At 37.9% G+C, this 24,545-nt stretch overlaps 1 protein-coding gene across 1 annotated transcript in view; it reads right to left on the reverse strand.

The window, feature by feature from the left end:
- CPNE2 (copine 2) overlaps nucleotides 1–24,545 on the reverse strand; it is a 1,786,656-nt gene that overhangs the window by 654,773 nt on the left and 1,107,338 nt on the right. Inside the window, exons 11-12 of the mRNA XM_044081406.1 lie at nucleotides 17,841–17,927; nucleotides 6,258–6,317 (exon numbers count right to left, since the gene is read on the reverse strand). Coding sequence (XP_043937341.1) covers nucleotides 6,258–6,317; nucleotides 17,841–17,927 — 147 coding nt within the window. The remainder of the gene's footprint in view (nucleotides 1–6,257; nucleotides 6,318–17,840; nucleotides 17,928–24,545) is intronic.

Consider the following 24,545-nt stretch of genomic DNA (forward strand, 5'->3'; position numbering starts at 1 on the left):
TCACAGCTTTTTCTTGCTAGAGTTAAACATCTTCACAGTAATCACTTCCACTTCAACCAGCCAAATCTAAGGCAGTAATATAAGCAGAAAAATAAAAGCACAATTGCAGGAAATATCACCAAGCTAATACAGTAAGATAGAGAGTAAAAGGCAGTTTTCTGTCGAGCCATCAATCACAAATGTGCCAGGTCATTAACACTGAACTACCATTCTTTGTCTCATCTTTGAATTATAAAGCTGTTTGCAGCAGATTATCACAGATCAGCTGAGATCCCCAGGGCCACTCAGCTCACTGCCTTAGTTCATAAATATAAAATGATGCCATTGATTCCTGACCACACCAGAATGATCATATATGAATGGCTGTATGGACCCCAGTTATCTCACACTCAGCCTTCCGCAAAGCCATACTACTTCCAAACACAAATCTCCTTTTGCTGCATTCACTCCTCCAACAGGAGCTTAAAAATGCAACTGTGGTGGGAAGGTTGAGGAGCTTCACAAAACCTGTGTGTTCTGAATTGGGTGGAGTTGAAGAAAATGTGGGAATTGGACTATTGCTGAATTATAAAAATCAGTCTGTGCCATGGAAAATCGTATAGCTGATATGTCTGCTCTGTGATGGTGTCTTCATACTGTTGTTACTCCTAGAAGCTACCATAACGTTATCAAAGTACTAGCCATAATATCCAATATGAACTCATGTTGCCCTAAGGCACCTTCTTATTCCTTATTGTAGCACGTTGTTAAAACTTTCCTTGAAGGCTTTTCAATCATTTATAATCAATTATGCAATTGTCATAGGGGAAAAAAATCAACCAAATGAATCAACAAAAAGCACTACTATTGATGCTGGTAAAACTGCATTTACAATTTAGAAGACACAAACTGCAAACACATTCCACAGCATTTAAAAAAATAGCCACTGTTACTAACCCAGTGGCAAGTAACAATGTCAAATTAAACACACTCACACACAATCACATCCTCTGACTTAAAGACTCCACTTATTGCTTAATAAGAAAAGAAGTATGTAAATATATCAAAAAAATAAATAAATAAAAATAAAAAAGAGTGCGTGCTCCTTTGTATCTCTGCCAAGAAACTGACTACCTTGATTTACTTTGTGCTGGTGTCCTGGTTGTTACTTTTGTTATTGATTGTGTGCTTGCCAGCTGCTGTGATGAATCGCTTAACTCGTCACAGATGTCAGAGGGAGATCACCGAGAGTAGAGTTGGGAATTTTGCTGTTTTGCGATGTTGGGGTCGGTATGTATGGGGATGAGGGTGCACTGGAGATTGTCTCTTGCAAAAAATGATTTTGGTAGTTTAATTTTCGGCAGCATCCATGTTGGATTGCTGACAATGTGTTTGGCAATCATTTTTTTTTTAATAAAAACTGCTCTGATTTCTACAATGATTGATTAATTTACATATATTAATATATATATATATATATATATATATATATATATATGTGTGTGTGTGTGTGTGTGTGTGTGTGTGTGTGTGTGTGTGTGTGTATGTGTGTGTGTGTGTGTGTGTGTGTGTGTGTGTGTGTGTGTGTGTGTGTGTGTGTGTGTGTGTGTGTGTGTGTGTAACCCAGCCATTGGGGATACACACGCCAGTGCATTTCTTCGTGCCGGTCCCAAGCCTGGATAAATGGGGAGGGTTGCATCAGGAAGGGCATACTGCATAAAACATTTGCCAAATGAGATATGTGTAAAACAATACAGATTTACATACCAGATTTGTCGAGGCCCGGGTTAACAATGACTGCCACCAGTACTGTTAGCCAACAGGGTGCTGGCAGAAATTGGGCTACTGTTGGCCGAAGGAGGAGAAGGAGAAGAAGAAGGGGAAGGCATGCCTGAAGCCAGGAAGTGAGGAGAAATGTTAGGAGTGTGGTAGTGAGGGTAGGAACTTTGAATGCTGGCAGTATGACTGGTATAGGGAGAGAGCTAGCTGATATGATGGACAGAAGGAAGGTTGATATATTGTGTGTACAAGAGACCAGTTGGAAGGGAAGTAAGGCCAGGTGTATTGGGGGCGGGTTCAAATTGTTCTATCATGGTGTGGATGGGAGGAGAAATGGGGTAGGGGTTATCCTGAAGGAACGGTATACCAAGAGTGTTTTGGAGGTGAAAAGAGCGTCAGATACAGTGATGTTTATGAAGCTGGAAATTGAAGGTGTAATGATGAATGTTGTTAGTGCATATGCTCCGCAAGTTGGGTGTGCGATGGATGAGAAAGAAAAATTTTGGAGTGAGGTGGATGAAGTGGTGATGACTGTATGCAAAGGTGAGAGAGTGGTCATTGGAGCAGATTTCAATGGGCATGTTGATGACGGGAACAGAGGGATGAGGAAGTGATGGGTAGGTATGGTGTTAAGGAAAGGAATGCAGAAGGTCAGATGGTTGTGGATTTTGCAAAAAGGATGGACATAGCTGCGGTGAATACGTATTTTAACAAGAGAGAAGCATAGGGTGACATACAAGAGTGGAGGGAGATGCACACAGGTGGATTATATCCTATACAGGAGGGCCAGTTTGAAGGTGATTGGAGACTATAAAGTGGTGATGGGGAAAGTGTAGTTAGGCAGCATAGAATGGTGGTCTGTAGAATGATGTTGATGATCAATAAGTGGAGGAGGAGTGTGAGGGTAACACCAAGGATCAAATGGTGGAAATTAAAAAAGGGTGATTGTGAGGTGGAGTTCAGAGAAGAGTTAAGACAAGCAGTGGATGGCAGTGAAGAGTAACCAAACAGCTGGGTAACTACAGCAGAGCTAGTAAGGGAGACTGCTAGAAAGGTGCTTGGTGTGACATCTGGACAGAGGAAGGAGGACAAGGAGACATGGTGGTGGAATGAGAAAGTGCAGGAGAGTATACAGAGAAAGAGTTTGGCAAAGAAGAAGTGGGATTGTCAGAGAGATGAAGAAAATAGACAGGAGTATAAGGAGATGAGGCGCATGGCAAAGTGAGAGGTAGCGAAGGCTAAGGATAAGGTGTATGGAGAGTTGTATGAAAGGTTGGACACTAAGGAGGGAGAAAAGGACCTGTAACAATAGGCTAGACAGAGGAACTGAGCTAGGAAAGGTGTGCAGCAGGTAAAGGTGACAAAGGATAATGAAGAAAATGTACTCACAAGCGAGGAGAGTGTGTTGAACAGATGGAAAGAGTACTTTGAGGGGCTGATGAATGAAGAGAATGAGAGAGAGAGCGAAGTTTGGATGATGGGGTGATAGTGAATCAGGAAGTGAAACAGATTAGCAAGGAGGAAGTAAGGACAGCTATGAAGAGGATGAAGAATGGAAAGGCTGTTGGTCCAGATGACATACCTGTGGATGCTTGGAGGTGTTTAGAAGAAATGGCAGTGGAATTTTTAACCAGATTGTTTAATGAAATCTTGAAAAGTGATAGAATGCCTGAGGAGTGGAGAAAAAGTGCTTTGGTACCAATTTTTAAGAATAAGGATGATGTGCAGAGCTGTAGTAACTACAGAGGGATACAACTGATCAGTCACAGCATGGAATTATGGGAAAGAGTAGTAGAAGCTAGGTTAAGAAGGGAGGTGATGATTAGTGATCAGCAGTAGGGTTTCATGCCAGGAAAGAGCACTACAGATGCCATGTTTGCTCTGAGAGTGTTGATGGAGAAAGTACAGAGAATGTCTGAAGGAGTTGCATTGTGTCTTTGTGGACTTAGAGAAAGCATATGACAGGGTGCCTAGAGAGGAGTTGTGGTACTGTATGAGGAAGTCTGGAGTGGCAGAGAAGTATGTAAGAGTGGTACAGGATATGTACAAGGGTAGTGTGACAGCAGTGAGATCTGCAGTGGGAGTGACAGATGCATTTAAGGTGGAGGTGGGATTACATCAAGGATTAGCTCTGAGCCCTTTCTTATTTGCAGTGGTGATGGACAGGTTGACAGACGAGATCAGACAGGAGTCCCCGTGGACTATGATGTTTGCAGATGACATTGTGATATGTAGTGAGAGTAGGGAACAGGTTGAGGAGACCCTGGAGAGGTGGAGGTATGCTCTAGAGAGGAGAGGAATGAAGGTCAGCAGGACTAAGACAGAACATATGTGTGTGAATGAGAGGGAGGATAGAGGAATGGTGAGGATGCAGGGAGTAGAGATGGTGAAGGTGGATGAGTTTAAATACTTGGGATCAACAGTTCAGAGTAATGGTGAGTATGTTAGAAAGGTGAAGAAGAGAGTACAGGCAGGGTGGAGTGGGTGGAGAAGAGTGTCAGGAATGATTTGTGACAGACGAGTACCAGTAAGAGTGAAAGGGAAGGTCTACAAGAGGGTAGTGATACCAGCTATGTTCTATGGGTTGGAGACAGTGGCATTGACAAAAAGGCAGGAGCCAGAGCTGGATGTGGCAGAGTTAAATATGTTAAGATTTGCACTGGGTGTGACGAGGGTAGACAAGATTAGGAATAAGTATATTAGAGGGTCAGCCCAGTTTGGACGGCTTGGAGATAAAGCCAGAGAGGCGAGATTGCGTTGGTTTGGACATGTGCTGAGGAGGGATGCTGGGTATATTGGGAAACGGATGCTAAGGATGAAGCTGCCAGGTAAGAGGAAAAGAGGAAGGCCTAAGATAAGGTTTATGGATGTGGTGAGAGAGGACATGCAGATTGTTGGTGTGACAGAGCAAGATGCAGAGGACAGGAAGAAACTGAAACAGATGATCCTCTGTGGTGACCCCTAATGGGAACAGCCGAAAGAAAAAGAAGATATGTGTGTGTGTGTGTGTGTGTGTGTGTGTGTGTGTGTGTGTGTGTGTGTGTGTGTGTGTGTGTGTGTGTGTGTGTGTGTGTGTGTGTGTGTGTGTGTGTGTGTGTGTGTGTGTGTGTGTGTGTATATATATATATATATATATATATATATATATATATATATTATATATATATATATATATATATATATATATATATATATATATATATATATCTATATATATATATGTGTGTGTGTGTGAGTGAATAAAAAATATCCAACCACTTAAAGTGCATTATGGGAAGCAGAGGGTATGGGGGTACAGCGGGGCTTGTCACGGATTAAAAAATATCTGTTTTAGTGAAAGTTTGTTTTATAGTGCAGCTCTGCCAACATTTGAGTATTAAAACAAAGACAAATGGCAGCTTGACTGGAAACAAAATCCACAAAGTTTAATGAAGCACTTTTCTTCCAATAATTCGTTGAACTTCATCAGATACTAACCCTCATAGAAAAAGGTTTAAATAAGGAAGAATACAATCAGCTGATCTCTCCACCTTAAAATTTAAGGATACAGTAATTAAAAACAACATTATAAAAGCAATATACATTTTTTCAAATTCATTTCTCTACTCTCTAAAAACTACCGTAAATAAGCAAATAGCAGCAGCAGTATACTAAGAATTACTGCTGTACTCTCTCTATATTCATATATGCACATATATATATATATATATATATATATATATATATATATATATATATATATATATATATATATATATATATATATATATATATATATATATATACAGGTGCAGAAAATCCTTGTAAAAACATATACTACCACTTATTAATCACAGTATTAGTGGTGAATCTTACCAGTAAGAAGTTTCAGTATTAAAGGCACACAAACACAAAAAGGAGTGCATGTATAAGATGGAATCCCATTACTTAAGCTCATCATATAATTGCAAAGGTAAGAAAAAATCTTTTTCTAAAAGTCCATTACAATGTTCACCGACTGCTGGTAGGAGAAAATGCATTTAGCACTTCCAACAATAGCTACCACCTGTTGTTAAACTTCAATGGCTCTGCATAAATGCAGTTTGAGTCATGACTGGGCAGTGAACAGTGATATGCAGTACTGCAGTCCAAGTATTGTTACTTCATAATATTTATTGCTACAGACTACTATGCATATACTCACTTAATGCACTTATTTAAGGTATGCCACACTCTAGTACTAAATAGTTATACAGTTTACAAACCCGTATGCTGTGTAATGGAAAAGCTAACCTGGACAACTAGTGAAGTTAGATTTTTAAATAGGCAACAAGGTTTTCATAAGGATATCCACACTATTCCACCTTACAGCTATGTTTCACAATGATTATCTTGTTTCAGTCCCAAGCTTTATTTTGATAATAACAAGTCTGCAGCAGCTTTGTTTTAGATAACTTGAATGGAATTATCTTTTAATAAGTAAACATAAAACAGTGATAAAAATTAATTAGCTGACTTACTGTGAACATAAGCTGGCAGCCTCCAAAGATATAATCCAAGAAGGAGTAGTTTCTTGCTATCTATAAAATAATGCAGTTAGAGATATAAACAGTGCAGTAATTGTTGGCATTGCAATCAACTGACTCATTTTTTTCCCCTTGCTTTTTATAGCAGTTCATTTCTCTGAAACATGAATTTTTTTATACTTAAACATATTTTAGAGGTTACTGCTTTTTGTAATAATAATAAAAAAGACATTTGGGAAATATTTTCACATAGCAAATAGTTTGTTCTATATGTTTACAAGTAAGGACGCTGTTAGATGTATGCAACGTTCTCATGCTTAGCATTTTAAAGCAACAGTCATCAGTCCACAGTCATATTACAGTGGAAGAAATACTTAACTCTTTTGTGAGAACTTATCAGGTTTGCAACACGTGTTCCATGGCCTGCAAGCATAAAGCTATTATGACAGCCCAGCTGGATCAGCCTGGGTGGATGAGAGGCTGGAAAGTGTGAATGGAAGTGAGTAGATAAAAGTCTTGCCCACCTTGGGTACAGTGAGAAGAGCAGATCTGATGTTGCAGTGAATTCTAGCAGAAGTAACAACATAGTGCAAGCACGTACACAATGTTGTGGTATGTGCTTTGACACATCAAGCAGTGGTCAATATTCTAGACAGGCTCAGGGTAGGTGCATTTAGATAAGCACTATGAGGTCTGGTAGTGTGCACCCTGTCTTTGGCAGACTGCAGGCCACATAGGAGGCATGGATAAGGCTTCAAAGAAAACATCCACAGAAGTGCCAAGGATGATGTAGCACCAGAGCTACTCTGAGGAGTCTTCAATGAAGTGAGGGTAGGGCCTTACAGAAAACACTTAGAAAAGGACTAAGAATGATGTGATACCAGAGCAAACCCCACACAGTTTTCAAGGGGGCAGTGCTAAGTCTTCAAAGAAAACACCTGTAGAGGTGCCAAGAATACGATTGCAGAAGAGCTTTCCTGTATAACTCTTTCAACCAGGGCCAACTAGTTCCGTCCTTGGCTGGCTTCCTTGATAGGCATTCCCAAGTCCACTGGCTTAGCTGGACCCTGGGATGAAGGAGATGAAAGGAGAATATGAGAGGTTAGTAGTGGTCTGTTCATGTCTGGAGACAAAATGATTCAGGAAAAAAAAAACATTCCTAATTTGCAAACACTTGAGTGAGAGATAAATTTCTAAAGGCCCCACACCAAGTGGCATGAAAGCAGTTAAATGAGAGTATACAAAATCAAAAATCATGGTCTTGTCATAGGTAGGCTTGATTAAAACCACAACTCTAGGTACATGAGCTTTGTCTAAGTTGTACACATCAAACAATATTTTATGGAAGAGGGATTATAGAGTCAATGGCAATCTGTTAGAACCAGTCCAAAACAGCAAACAAAAACCTTTGCTTTGGGTATGGTACTGTGGTAACAGAGAAAGGAGGAGAGGTACTCCTATCATTGTCACCCATACATTTTTCAATAAACTTTAAACATAAACTTTGTCACCAATCATCAACACAGGAATTATCATATCTAGCCAGTTTAATTTCCAAGGTGAAACTATGAATGTGACTGATGTTCTTGTCGTTTACTAATGTAGCTTTTTTTTACATTTAAAATTTTATTAACAACAGTAACAAACTCAAAAGGAACATTAAAACACAGTGACAGAAAAGGAGCAAATCATTTATATAAAAATATTGTAGTCTGTTCAATAATTCCTTACAATAAAGACAATACAGAGAACAAAAATTAGCAATCCTTTTACATAAAAAGCATCTTACTTAATTCAGTTTGTAGTACAATTCCTTAAACACAGTAAAAAAGGAATTAACCTTTACACCAATAACAAGTGTAGTCTGTTGAGTAAATTATTACCCTATATTTTGACATAATGCGAGAACAAGTCACCGAATGAACGTAAGACTAAACAATGATGATGATAAACTATAGCGAATGTACCAGATATATTTCTTTCTTAAAAACTTGCATGCTATAACTGGGTAACACACTTTCTCAATTTCAGAATTTCTCCTACAGTCAAAAAATAAACTTATATCTCCAGATTGCACGGTTAGTCATCTACAGGGAGCTACAGGTACATGCCCATAACGGTACTACAGTGACTGGGACTATCTGTGAGGTATAGCACCAGCCTGACAAGACCTGGAGCACACTCCGGTAAGATATTCTAGGTAGCCATTCAGTGAGAAACCAGTGTCTTCCCTTTTTTACTAATGCCTCTTCTCATTTATTAATTTTCTTTCTTAACATCATTCAGCTCTTGAGTATCTTTGAAAGTCAACTTTTTTATTATGGTTTTCTTTATTACCAGTGTTAAAGACATCAATGCATTTCTACTTTAATCACCCTGCTCCTCTGGCCTTTCATAAAAAAAAAGAAGGTAATAGTTGCACTTCTTGTGGCTACAAACACTTCAGCAGTCTCTGGAGTAGATTTTAAAAAGATTTAAATAGGTGCAATCCCAGGATTTATGTGGTTAAGTCTCCTGTCCAAAGGGCTGCAGCTATAAGGCCATCATATAGATTGTACAGCCTACTTACCGTATAAGAATATATATGGAGACATTTCAATCAGAAATCCTGAATTTATGTAATTAAGGGACATATACATCCAGCAAATGGAGATGCCTTCACCTATCAATGTCTTCTTCCAATTCCAAGATTTTGTTTTTCAAAAAATTGGCAATGTAATCAAATGCTCTTTTTACCAAATAATATATCTTTAAGTGTTTCATATTATATCTTTCCACATGAGCTCTGAAACCTTCTCACGTCTGGTCTCGGGCAGGAAAGTCACTGATCTGACATGTGTGTGCATACATTCATCCATTTCTGTGTTCTTAACCTGTTAACTATATTGTAGTCATAGAGAAGATCCCTGCAAAAAATTAACCCTTACTTACATTTTTCAGAAGATAGGTGTCCTCTTCTTGAAAATGTTCCAGTATATGAGTACAGGGATCTACTCCAACAGCCCATGCAATTCCTTAAATTCACAAGCCTACTACTTATAAAGAAAACTATGGAAGGCAATTCTTCCATTATACATAGACTAAGCCCAACTAGGGATATGACTAGGAACAAAAAATGAGTAATGTCCAGCAACCAGCCACAATAACACTTCAGCTTTATTCTAAAATCACACACAATCCAACGACTAAGCGCTTTCGCCAATCATTTGGCTTCATCAGAGTCATTGGGAAATAAAATCCATCCATTTATATATTGCCATCAATTAATATCCAAACCAGTGAAACATAATCCCTATATTCAAATCTTCACATTCTTATAAACACAAATAAGTACATGCTAAGTACTATATTTCTAAAATTTATATACACACATAAATAAATACAGTATTTCTAAAACTATCTACTACTTGTTAAAAACATGTATATATACTGTCAACTATTAATACATAACAAATATATAAACTTATGCACATTTAAATATATAAGGGAAGAAAATCATAACGTGTATTTAACCTCACTATATAATCTAACCACAGGCTATATAAGTGCTAATCTATAGTATAGTTCTCTATATATTTCAAAATAATAATAATGATTTATGAATGTCCCCTTAGGGTATAATATTAGCTCTTTGTTTCAATATTGAAGTGAAGGACACCCCTTCATTTAAACCTGGTGATTGTGTGGCATTGAGCCTCAATTGCCACTTAAGCTCTTTTATAAACTTTTGGTATAAACGTTTGGTAGAAACTAAAGAGCTCAAAAAAAGAGTAAAATCTCATGACTGGAGGAACTCCCTGGTCAACTTCAGTAAGAAGCTGAGATCCCTCATAAAATCCTCCAAAGCTAGTTACGAAAACAAAATTGCCACTGACTCTAAAGACAACCAGAAAGCATTCTTAAGGACAACACTCAGATCTGCTCTGAGTTACAGCACAATGGCACTAAATATACAGAACCAACTGATATTGCCAACATCCTGGCAGAATGGTTCAGTGCTAACTTTACCCCCCTCTTACCCCCTAGAGGGCCCATCTCTACACCGGAAGAATGAAAAGTTCCTGTAATTACAGCTGCACAGGTAAAAAACACCCTCCAAAGCCAAGAACACACCATCCATGGGACCTGACAATATCCTAGGCTGCGTTCTACACAAACTACACAATGAACTGGCACCCTACCTAAGTACCATGTTCAATCATAGCCTCACCTCAGGCTTTGTGCCCACTGAATGGCACACTGCGATGGTTATCCCACTCCACAAAGGGGGAGCCATGATGGACCCTGGGAACTACCACCCCATTAGCCTGATGAGCCTGGTCTGCAAGGCCATGGAACTTATCATCATGGAACTCATAAACAAAAACATTGGTAATCTCCAAACGCTGGACCCTACCCAGTATGGATTTGTAAAAGACAGATCATGTCTCCTGAACCTGATTGACTTCTTTGAAGCAGTCACCAAAGCCATAGATGAGGGTAAGGTGGTTCACACAGCTTATCTAGATCTCGCCAAGGCTTTCGGCACCATCCCCCACTCTGGAATTATAGATAAGCTCACTAAACTAGGTATAAATCCCTATGTCACAAGATGGGTTGCCAACTGGCTCACAGACAGAACCCACACTGTGAAAGTAGCAGACTCTAAATCTGACTTCAGACCAGTGACAAGTGGAGTACCACATGGATCAGTCCTGGGTCCTCTCCTGTTTGATATCTACTTCTCTGAAGTACAGGCTAACACAGAAGGTCTTTGGCTAACAAAGTTTGCTGATGATTGCAAACTAGGAGCCATAATCGAAACTCCTAATGATGTGGACATACTACAAAAGGGCCTCACTGAGACAGATGCCTGGTGTCAAAGCCATGGCCTGAAGCTCAATGCCAAAATGTGTATTGTCATCCCCTTTGGTAAAAACTCTGTACCCATGAACTACCACATAGCTGGTAGTCTACTTAATGCCAAAAATGTGATAAGAGACCTTGGGACACAGGTGGACAGTAGTCTCTACTTTGATAATCACATTCTCCACAGTGGTCAGGAAATCCTTCTACATGGCTCACCTCATCACAAAAGGTTTCTCATCCAGAAAAAAAGAGGTCATTGTTCCCCTCTACTCATCACTCATTAGACCCATTATAGAGTTCAATGCCCCTTTTGGTATGTACCTCACAAGACCTCTATAACAACTGGAAAGGCCACAGAAATACCTCACAAAGAGGATTACTGGCCTCAAACAGATGCCCTACGCAGACCGTCTCAAAAAACTCCAGCTTTAGTCCGTCGCATATCGCCTACTCAGAGGTGATCTCTGCCTAACATACAAAGCTATGTCAAACCCAGAGCTGCTGGACATGCTCCACTTAAAGAAATCCCAATCCCTCCGAGCTACACGCTCTAGGGACCTAAACCTTGTCACCACAATAAACAGAACATGCCGGAGGGATAGATTCCTGTCCCAGAGACTTCCCATACTCTGGAACAGACTACCTGTCTATGTCAAACTGAGCTCCTCATTAGCACTCTTCAAGAAAAATCTTGATGATTGGATGGGAAATAGAAAATTCACCCCAGGGATCACTTCTGTGGATCTGCTCGACAGGGGCACAGGAAAATAATTTTCTTGGGTGGCGAAAGCCAGGGTACATTTTTGGCTAGGCTTATATAGGCCCTTGGGCCAGTAGCCTAGTACCTACCTATGAACCTATGAACCTGATGCCCCATCCTGGTTCCTAGCAGGTTTGAAAGACATAGATAGAGCAACTCAACCCATAACTGTAGTTGCTGAGATGTTATACAAATTTGTTAGGGGGATTACAGACCATCCAGCAAACTGAAGTTCTCCGGAAAAACGAAGAATAACATCCAATCAACTGCATTAAATGCATTTCTGGTATCTACCCTAATAATCACCGGAGGCTGGTGGTATGTGGGGGGGGGTACAGTTATGAGGGTATCATAAATCAGGATCATTGTCTTAATGGTACTATCAAACATTTGCTATTTGTTCAAAATGAAAATTATCAAAGTCATTCAAAGCTTTCTGCAAAGGAGCAACTCCAGGTGCCAAAATGGCCATCTACAGCTGAAAACCATGAGTTAAAATTCATATGGACACACATGAAAAGATAATTTTGTGTCTTTATCCTTTTTATGTATACCTAAGACCACTGCATCTTTCCATGACTCAAAACCCCAGCCATTCTCTAAAACAGAGTTCATGAAAAACACTAGTTGCAGAAATAATTTGTCTAACAAGTTTAAATATCTCCAAAGGAAGACTGTCTCTCACTTTTGATTGCCTTGCTAACATTTATGCCACTTTCACTATTGTTCTCATCAACCCTATTGTTGTGGTGTGTAGGCCCAAGTTATTTAGAAGGATCCTAATCACTTCTTTAGGTTTGTGCAACTCGGGGCACCTATTAAAGAACTATAACACTGTTTAAAGTGCTCCACTCTCTCCATGGGTTCCCAAACAGAGTAAAGTATATCCCTTAACCTGAATTTTGAAAGTGTCTTATCCATCTTAATCTGCATAATCTTAAAGCTAATGACTTCTGAGCACCTGTGAATAGTTCAGAACATTTCAGGTTCAGAATCCTATGAATAAACTCCACTTTTATTTAACATAGTCCATTTCCATCTTGACTTTCTCCATTTCATTTGTTTCTTCTGAAACCTGGATAATGTCAGTTGTATGAGTATCATTAAAATCCCATCAGGCATAGAGATATTACTTTGTGATACAGTTGTGTCCTGGTGTAGTCTGTTGTCACATCTTTTAGGGACAACTTAAAGACCTTCTAGCACATTGGTAGGTTGTGTCACCAGGTGTGCACTTCAGATTTAAAACACTTCTGAAATCTTTTATCTTTACATTTGAAGGTAAGTGCCATGATTGAGATCTACCTTCTGTTTCCATTCTAAGGATTTCATTGGTGTACTCTGAGATGTATACTGGCAACAACACGATTCCCACCATTAAATACACATTTTCTTGGGTCATACCTGCATTTCTACTCTGAAAAAAAAACATAGATCTATCATCCCAGTCTTTCCAAAAAATCCTACCTAAGGATTTTCCATACCCTAAGGCCCCTGTCATTAGGACATGTTTACCAAATGATATTTATCAAGTAAAACCAGTGCAAGACAGTCTTTTGGGTGAAGCAAGGGAGAGATGTCTTATAGGTTCATAGGTTCATAGGTTCATACTAGGCTATCTGCCCTAGGGCATTTATAAGCCTAGCCAGAATGTGTTTGGCTTTTGTCACCCATTTAAAATTTATTTTGCTATGCCCTTTTTCGAGGTTAGTATACTGTGCCTCTGTCTAACAGTGACACAGAAGTGATACCCGGGGTAAACCTACGATCTCCCATCCACTCATCAAGATTTCTCTTGAAGAGAGTCAATGAGGGACTCTGCCTAACCTGGACTGGGATTTTATTCCAGAGTGAAGGGAGCCTCTGGGTTATGAATCTGTCCCTCCATCATGTCCTATTTATTTCAGTGCTGAGGTTCAAGTCTCGAGCGCGTATGAATTGTGAATGAGATGATGCTAATGCATGCCTTGCCCATGCTATGGCTGAGGAGAGTTGGTTGTAGTATGGTTTAATGCTTTGGTATTTGCTGATACATGTTAGCATTAAACTGACTTTCATTTTTTCCTAGTATTATATGGCTAAAGGTTTTTCTGTCTTTTTACCTTTAGCAATGACAATAGCTGAAAATGGCTAGAGAATAGGAGAAGCCATATAGCTGCTACTTTTAAGTTTATCTAAGAGAGCTGCAAGAAAGCAGTTTGCATTTTTTTGGAGTTTTTTCTTTGACTACAATGTTGGAAATTGGAATAATATTCATGCTGACAGTTTGTAAGCCTCGAAGTGCTTGGTGAATAGTGGTTTCTTAGCAGCACAAAGAGGCTTTTTCTCTTTGGTTTTCCTGAACTTTTCATCAGCACCAAGGTAATTAATTACTGAAATGCCCCACAGCAAGTACAGTAAGGTGGTATTTGCAATGATGATTAACTGCTGCTATTCCATCATTAAGTAAGTAATTGTCTTCTTTGGAATCAGCTACCACTTAACAGCTATGTTTTGAATACAAGATTAGAGTAAGGCTTCTTGGTGTTCCCATTAATAACTGTTGCAGTCATAGGTTTAGCTGAATTATCAGTGTCATAGCATTATGCAATCTACTTCTTTACACCTTTAGCAAAGTTTAACTATAAAACATTAAGCTCTTTTTAAAAATAGGTTTGACTGAACATCACTTGGTGGTGTTGGGGCTTATTGATGGCACAGGTACAGCAAGAGAGGGAAGACTTCTAAGAATTTTTTAAGAAATGGTAACATATTGGCTATCCCAGTAACCTTCTGATATTTAATAAGACTGTCTATTATTTGGTTTAAATACATACTGATTTTTGCTGACACCAGATGCTTAAATATAAATTGGAAATGAGATATGGAATATATTATATGGACAGTGAGCTGCTTTCATGTATTTCTTGTATAAATATTTCAAGGTAAGAGTTCCTGCAGTACAGCTCACATGGAAGGCCTGTGGCAAATGGAATTAAAAATAAAATTTGACAAAATCTTTGCTTCTTCTATTGTTGTCAAAAGTTACTTAAGCTCTCTATAATTAATTACTTCAACACCATTCAACCAAATGCAAGCACTAACTAACACTGGATTTTTATGCTCATTATATCTTGTATAACTTTTCCTTTCCAACATGTTACAATTTTTAGCTAGTACTACCTGTATACCAGTTTGTTTGTTAGTATCATAATTTATCTGTCCCTGCTATGTAACTCACAATTGCATAAAGATGTTACAAGTCTATGTTATTTATGAAATTTTGCATTTATGTTTTTGTAATGTCACTATGTGGAGCTTTTCTCCCCAGGCCTCCCCTAAAAATGGGTGCTGCCCTATCGGACTTTCCAGGTAAACAAAGGTAAAATAAATAAATAAACAAATAAATAAATAAATAAAGCACTTATTGCAGTTTATTAATCCTAATCTGAAAACATTTAGAAGTATCAGTGGAAAACATTAATGCAATCAGTATTCAGTATGACCAAGTTCATCACAAGTCATCAATGTCAGAATAAGATTTACTACATGTCTTAGAAATATTTAACACTTTCAGTATGAACAAGTTAGAGAACTTTCAGGAATTACAGAATATGCAGAGAGAGAATGTTCTAGAAAAATAACTGAATTGAAAGCCCCCTCTGAAAACAAAAAATGTAAAGGTCACAAGTCTCCCAGATTCTTGGGATAATTCACCTTATACAAACATTCAGAAAATCTACACAAGTGTTAAGAGCTCTCAAAAGAGTAGATAATGACTTTGGATAGATTCCCTACAGGGTTTCAAGATGTTTGTGTTTTACAGATAAGAAAAACATTATTTTTGACCAATGTGCACAATGACATTTTAATAAATGTATAACTGATTTGGGCTTTATAGTTTTACTTAGATGTTATACGGTATTCCTATTATTCATTCCTATTATTCATTAAAGTACACTTCAAAAAAAGTACACTTCAAACTAGGCAAACTATATAGGCACAAATTATACCTCAACAAGCAAACCAAAGCTAAACTAGCAAATACCCTTTTCCTCCCTTCCCTTCTATATGGAAGTGCCATCTTTACAAACCTACTTTCATCCCTTAGGAATAAACTGCAATCCTGCTATTACAAAATAGATAAATTTGCCTCAGGAAAACCAAGCTGAACACACCACTGTGAAGCAATTGCAGAACTCAACTGGCTAGAATTCTCAAGCCATCTTTCATATACTCAACTAACACTAGCACATAAACTAATTTACAGACCCCACCTCTGCCCAGCACTCCACTCAAGCGTACAAACCTACACTCCTACTCGGTCACTTAGATCCTCCCAGAAACAACTAATAAAAGTTATAAAACCAGACAAAAGAGCTGGACAAAGTCTATACTCTTGTAATATAGCCAAACTTTGGAACACATTACCCTCCCACATAATCCTAATGGAATCTTGAAAACTCTTTAAATCATCACTCAAACTGCATTATCAAAATAATTTATCCTGTCTCTGCACAACAATCAAACCCCCATAGCCTCCCTACCTCATCTTAAACAATCCCAAGTGACAATCACAACTTAACGTATTAAATTTTGATACCCTCTCCTGCCTTTTCTTCTCCCTTTTCCTTACCTCTAGCTAAAATACCCTAGGTGACACTCAATTACCTCTATATATTTCTACCCCTTTACTGATTGACTTTCTTTTTCTTGCACCCAATCCCTCTAAGAATTTTTTTACCTGACTATGGAACTATAAATATGTTCATCTAAACATACTATATTAAATTTACTACCACTATGGTATATAAGGTACAAATGTTTTTTTTTTTTAATTCTAAATATCTTTAATATGTTCACTTTAAATGTGATATATTGAATGTACTACCACTATGGTATATAATGTGCAAACACTTTTGTAATTTCTTAAACGTCAAAATGTTTTTATACTAAATGTTTTATACTGAATGTATTACCTGAAGCTTTTCTCCCCGAGCCTCCACTGAAAATGGGTCAATGGCCCAGTGGACTTTCCCGGTCAACAAATGTCAATAAATAAATAAATAAATTAAGCAAAGCTTAGCAACATGACCTCTTTCCCCCACATCTAAAACATAGTGTTTTTGTTGCAGATAGACCACACTCCTCTTCTAAACAGTTCAGAATCCAACAAGAGTCTCTATTTTTGGCTTTGAAACCCATGTCCTGTGAGAGGCAAATATTGCATTATTTATTGCAATTTACATTTATTATTCTACAGTGCTTGGCACTGACTAATGTCTCAATGGTATAATTCATCTTGTGTAGGAAATTAAGTCAATTTTTACTATTTTCAGGCAGAATTATGTATATACCTGGTTCTGCTGTGTAGAAACTGGCAAGCTATTCACTCTCTGAGTAGTAAATGGCTGGTATTATCTCTCTCAAAATTTATTTTCCTCTTTTCTGTTAATTATGCCAAATGTTTAATATATTGAAACTCTTGTAAAATGTTGTACATTTCATATCCTTGTGTAGTAGTGCATTTTAGTTAAGATAACTTTTGTAGAATATAATGACTTATACTATTAGCCAATGCTGTAGCTAATTTGGATCAATCCACTTACATGGACAAATCAAATGCATTATTCAATATACTTTGAAACAAATTCTTTCTTAATCCGAAATAATACATATATAAAATTCTTGATCTTATCCTATAACCTTCTTTAAGTAGACATTGCGGTAAACCTATCTGCATCTCAGATACTTTCATCTTTCTGTTGATCTTTTTAGAAGTATCTTATTTTGAAGAATCAAGAATTAATTTTTACTTGTTTTTATTAGGCACATAATATTTTGTAAATAGTTGTGTATATAGTTGTTTACTGGTTTAGAGTATCAGTCATTTTGGTTTTATGTTTTACGGTTGTACTACTTCTATGAAATTTGACTGAATTATAATCTTAATAAAATAAATTGAAAAAAAAAAAGAACAAGTATCTTACCTTACAAGACATTAGAACAATGATTCCAGAATTCTTGTAGTTTCTTTTCTTTTTCTGTTTCTTTGGATTAATGCACTGGAACTCTAACTGAAAAAGAAGGTAATGATATTAGCAGAGCGGGCATGGAATGTTTTACCCTAAAATGAAACATGGGTAAGGAAATCCGGGTGTTCTAGCTGCTTCATATACATTGACTTTGTTTACTTGCTTGTAACATTGCAATGCCATTATACTTGTCTTCATCTACATATGCAGGCATAGTTTTAGCAATTTTGTGAAAGATTATACTTCTATTTCACTATGAATTTTTTTCCCAAAGCAGTTTGCTAAACATCTATTTGGTTTGATAGCAACTAAACAGATTTTTTTTTGACATCCTCTTGTACTTGCTGTTAGGCCAGTTTTCAGCTCACAAGTAGTTAACAGGATTCCTACATTATATTAGAGCTCTTCCTTGCCATTATGTTTGTTTCACTTTTGCTACAAATCAATTAAAAATAAGTGCTAGCTAGGGTAAAGATTCACAAAATTTTGACACATGCAATGGAATGGTTATAGTAGATCACTGGATACAACCACAAATGTATCATATCCGGTATAAGCTTAAGGAGACCATGTAGCCTCAGTACATGGAGACAAGTGTGTCTCCAGTCTCTGTTTCAGGTTGTGACCCCCATTTCATTCCCTGAATTCCACAATTAAGAAAGGAACAGTGTAAATGATAGGCTTCTATTTTCTCTGCCAGGGTCTACTGTTCAATCATTTTCAGTCCAAGTTTTATTGGGTTAAAATTGTGCTTTCTTATTTCAGGACATTTAATTTGAACAGAATAGTTTGGAAGGACGATTATACCTTGGAGATGATACCACATAAAATAAAGCTCATCCCTGTCCATACTCAAGCACAATTTGGATCTATGGTTGGAAATAGAAAAATTACCCCAGGACTGCCTCCCCCTGCAACTAATGGGAAAAGCAGCTCATAAATGCTTTATCCAATGCAGGACTCACCTCAAATTATGTATGATCCAGTTATTTTCAATAGAGGTTTAATTATTGACCATGGGAAGGGTAAGGCCAGTCTAACACCAAATGGGATAAAGTAATTTAAGCATTAAAAGGGAAACTGGCTAGACTTAAAATGGCCGCAAGGGCAGCTAGTTTAGTATTTTCCTATGAACCTATAAGAGATAGTTTGAACTAGGCCAAGCCAGCAACTGGTCATGCTGTGATCAATGATTTACCTTGATAGCTAAAATGTAATTAAAATAAAATAATGTGGGGGCTTAGTAGTAAATTATTAAATTAGATTAAATGTAAAAACAAATTAAATTCCCAAGTCCTGTACTGTACTGTACTGTAGTGTAACACATTGCAGTTATCTGCCATAATATAGAACAATTCATCAGGCAGAACAGGAGAACTCAAGATCCTTTTATGAAAAAAGACATTTGAGACAATAGGGAAAGTCATGCTTGTTTGATATTTACTGTTAATAAGAACCAGACCATTGAAAATTGCTTAATGGATTAGAAAACACCATCCTTTTTTTAAAAGAACTGGTACTTTAATTATATTTACAGTGTATTTACAAGAAAAATTCCAGAGAACATTGAAAATCTCAGAACCCTTCTGCATAAGATAAACATATAAAGTATTTTCACCCTCTATGAGATGGAGCTCTGTATCAGTCTAAGTGTTAACTAAACTTAATACAAATGATCTTTGCTGATGTAGTTTTTGTTTAAATATATATGGATATCAGAAATGCTTCATAAATTAAATTAGAAATGCTTAAAAAAAACTCACGAGTACTTCTATGTAAAAATTGCAATTTGATTCTCAGATTAAACATTTTTATTTGTAAAAAAAAAAGGAAATGTTGTTGTGTCTTTCGGCTTTTCCCGGTTAGGGGTCGCCACAGCGGAACTCCGGTCCGCTAATGATTGGCAGTAGATTTTTACATGCTGAGTTGCCAGCTCTGACACACAACTTTCAACAAAGGTACGCCCATTCACGCATGTCTCCACACAGAAGACGCTTTAGCTGAGAATCGAACAGGACAACGTCTTACTGTGAGGCGACAACGCTACCGCAGCACCACCCGAAATAATGAAACTAAAAAAATATGAGACATTTCTCTAGCATTTTCATGGAAAAGACTAAAAAGCTCTCCAAACCATTCCAAAGTCTGTTCAGGAGTCAGTCTATGCAAATGCTTCAGAAAATGTTTCGTAAAATGTCTGGTTACCTATAAATATCTTAACTATCAGAAGGAAGAATATATATTTTACTGGTAAAAAGGAAAGAAAAACATTTAATTCAGTGACGTCAGTAAGCAAAGCACTAAGATGTTTACAGCAGCTTAGCAAAGACATGATAGTGTCACAAACATTCCTACTTCAATAAGTCTGGAGAATCAGAAAACACAAAATTAACACATAACAAACAATGGCAGAGTCAGCAACATCAACACACATTCAAAAGGAATGGTCTATAAAATGTGTAAGGTAACTTATGATGGCTATAATCCTGCTATAAAAAATTCTACTTGCATCAGTCCCATGATGACATCTAAACAGAGATTTGCATTTGTGCCCATTAACACTGGATAATGCAAGTTATGTAAGCTTTGATTTAATACATTTTGCTAGAATACACAATGTAATCTTGATTTAATGGGTTAACAAGTAAGCACAAGGCAACTGGTATGCAGAACATTACATGCCTAGCCAATAACTCCATATTCAAAAGTCCCCTCCAGCCTCAAGGAAAGAAGTATATGACAGGCTGGTGGAGAACGTGAGGCTGCCCATTCAATTATCTTTGTTTACCTTGATGGTCGCAAGGGTTTTACTCTGCTTGACATGTAGTGGAAGTTTGTCCCAGAGGTGAGGGATAAGTTGGAATATGAATCCATCATGCCAACCTGTCTTATTTATCTGCCGAGGAAGGTTTAGTTTTTCTAACTGGGTATTTGAGGTACCATTTGTTCTACTAAGGAAAAGGAAGTTAAAGACGGATGGATCTTTCATGGCTCAGAAGTCTATATATAAATAACAAAAGGCAGGTACCAACACGGCCAAGGAATAGATTTTATTCAAATAAAGTGAGTGCTTTCACATCCAACAAGGTCGTGTCATGGCTCAAAAGTCTATCACAGATCACTACAGATGACACTATAAAAGATTGATAGGGCTGCCTGTCTGTTCTGATAGCTAAGATGTTTGAGGCAACTGATCTTTTTAGTTATCACTCTCTGGGGTCTCTCAACATGAGTCATATCTTTAGCCAGATACATGCTGAAAGGTGCATTACATTCAATAATGGCATTGATGTATCATGAGTAAAGAGAAAGTAAGATGATTCTGGATCTACTGGAGATGCCTGTGGAAATTAGATGAGCCAGATAGGTTTCCTATAGTACTGTGGAGACATGCTGGTCAAATGATAAGGAATTATCAAAAAGAGTGCTTAGATCACTTATTAGTGTCTGATTGGAGGGATGTGTCACTTTTATATGACATGTGAAAAGTTTTGTTTATCAAAATGAGCTATGATACATTTTTTCACATTTAGTTTGAGACCATTATTTTTGCACCAATGTTTAACATGGTCTAAGCCAGAATGGAACAATCGATAGTCAGTGGAAGATAAAATACCTAATTTACCATCAACTGCAAACTTAGATAACCATAAGCCAGGAGTGTTGGTCTGAAAAACTGAGAAATAAATAACAAATAGCAGAGAAGTGAGTATTGAGCCCTGTGGTACTCTAAACACATGGATTCTGTCAGACAATGAGTTAGCTATCCAATTAACAACATAAGGATTTGCATTCAGATTCACAAGTCCGTGAATAATACATGGCTAGGGCCAGGTCAATATACGTTGGATGTACTGCATACCCACTATCCCCTGCATCCTTTACATCTTCAAAGACGTTAATGAGGTTAAAGAAGCAGGACCTTACTTTGACAAAGACAAATTGATCAGGGTCCAGGGTTAAGCAATTATCAATGTACAGATTAATTAAATCTGTTCTGTAACTTTGCGTATGAGGCTAGTGAGACTAATAGATCTATAGCTACTGGGGTCTGTGGTTGGAGAAGCATTGTGCCATGGCATTAGAGTGGCTGTTTCCCAGGCTTCAGGAATGTAGCCAATGGACAGGATTAGATTAATAAGTGTCAATGAATAACTGTGTCTGTGATGCAACAAATAAGCATGCTCGCCTTTGATGCAGAAGGCTGTGGGTTTTATTCCAACATCAGGTAGATAGACTGCTGACACAGCAGTGCAGCAAAAAAGGGTGCTGCACTCCTGAGTGTGCCATCTTTCGGACGAGACATTAAACCGAGGTCCCATCTGCTTTACTTGGTGGTAAAAGTTCCTACAACACCCACTGGAAAAAAGTAGTGGGAATTCCCCACTGCTTTGGCCAAAGTTCCCCTAGCAGTATAAATACCACATCTAGCCTCCTCTGAAAAGAGGCTACCAGCCTAGTTGGACTAACCTGGTCAACAAAGGATAAATAAAATAGGTAGGGGTTCAGAAAAGCCATTCTGATAATCAGTCAACCTAGTATGCTTTGTTATCAGAGCCCATGGATGAAGTGGCAAGTTTAGAGAGGACTGAGAGAACTTGTGCCACAGTAATTAAAGGGGTGATTAGAGTTTTTGGAATAGCTATAACTGTGGATGGTGTAAAATTTGCACTAAAATTGTCATGCAGGATAAGGACCATCTCATATGGGTCAGAGGTTACAGTATTAATGTGAACTAGCTCTGAACATTGTTGGGTGTTAATTCTTAACTTGCTGACATAATTAAAGAAAGATTTGTAGTAACACTTGATTTCAGTGGCTATTTGAAGTTCATACTCAGCTTTGAACTTCTTCCTTATTAATACACCTATTTAAGTGGGAGTAGTAAATCAGATATATTACTAGAAAGTTAAAACTAATGTTTCAGGATACTGATTTTCAAGACAATATTGAGAAATGCAGGAAATGGCCCAAATTAATGTGAGTAGTGCATCTAACTCTATAGGGATTTGAGAGACTGACCTATGAAAAACATTCTGTAAATTAAGTATGGATAATGTGAACATAAATGAGTGGGTTGTTTTCCTAGTTTAAAACATAAAAGTAATAAAAAAGAGAGGTTGATAGTAACAATGTCATGCACTATATTAGCAGAGGGAATCAATAAACCAAATATTGTGAGGTTGAGAACTGCACTGCTAAAATGCCTGGGAATCCAAAGAGACAGTTCTGTTTTTTCTCTAAGCAAAAATTGAGGGAGGGGCGATGAATCACTGTTGAATGTGAAGGCTTATATTATTTTGTACTTAACTGTGATTGTGGTGCTGCAGTAGCGTTGTCTCCTCAAAGTAAGACGTTGTCTTGTTCGATTCTCAGCTAGAGCTTTTTCTGTGTGGAGACATGCGTGAATGGGCATACCTTCATTGAAGGTTGTGCGTCTGGGCCGGCAACTCTGCACGTAAAAATCTACTGCCAATCATTAGCGGACCGGAGTTCCGCTGTGGCGACTCCTAACGACCCCTAACTGGGAAAAGCCGAAAGACACAACAACAACATTAAATTTTTAAGTGCTGTTGTTTTCTGTTTATTTATGTGTTTTTTTTATCCAGTGAAACTTCTTTGGAACCACTGTTTAGTCATTTGTGCAGCAGCTTCCTTCCAGCAGCCTGATGTACTTCTCATTATATGACCTACATGCAGTACTGAAGGGGTGGTCTGATGAGAGGCCTTGTACAGTGCATGCAGTATCTCTTTGCTTCTGGAGACTATCTGGCCAAGGGTTAACTCCAGAATTTTGGTAGCTGCTGCCATTGCCCTCTCATTGTACTCCAGGTGGACCAGTCAGGTATTGGACAACACCCACAAATCCTTGTCTTGCCCTATTGCCTTCAGTCCCGTCCCCAGCTGATACTTTACACCAAGATATCTGTGGTCCAAATCCAGTTCTTCACATTTGTTTTCAACGAACTTCGACTGTTACTTTTCTGTCTACTCTGTCAGGCTTTCCAAGCATGTCCCTAGACTCTTCACCACATCCTTCTTTGTTGCATCCTTTTTTGTGTCATCAGCAGACTTGATGCTCCTGTTCTCTGGTACCCCAGATATGTCTGAGACAAATATACTAAAGAATACTGTTCCAAAGACTGATATCTGCTGTAATGGTCACCTGCCTGACTGCATGGCAGAAATGAAATTCTAATGTAACTGACACTGAATAATTATGATTATAAATGAGGAATATGTAAAACAACCAGCGAAATGCAAACTTCTGCAAACAGGCTTCACCCCTCTACACCCCTTACATGGGGAGACCATACCCTTTGTACGTGTATGTACTAATTCCAAAATTGCAGTATCTTGGAGTAAGGAGAGTTCACTGAGAAGCCACAGTTATGATCTTTCTAAAGACAATTCCTCATTAGTGATTTCTCATTACAGTGCCAGTCACTAATGTTTTACATTTCAGCATGAACTCCCACTGATTTCCTTCCTGACATATTTCAGACAGCTTCCTTTCCTTTTCTTAAGATCAAAACATACAGCAATCCATTTCCAAAGTCTTGGTTTTACCGGACCCCTTCAGGTTTCATTTTAGTTTTCTGTTTGGGACTGAGCCAAAGGTTTGCTAATGTTGAGGCAGACCTTGTCTGCAGGAACTCC

This window comes from Protopterus annectens, chromosome 8.part0 (genome assembly GCF_019279795.1).
Source record: "Protopterus annectens isolate FY-2018-M chromosome 8.part0, PAN1.0, whole genome shotgun sequence".
Lineage (NCBI taxonomy): Eukaryota > Metazoa > Chordata > Ceratodontiformes > Protopteridae > Protopterus > Protopterus annectens.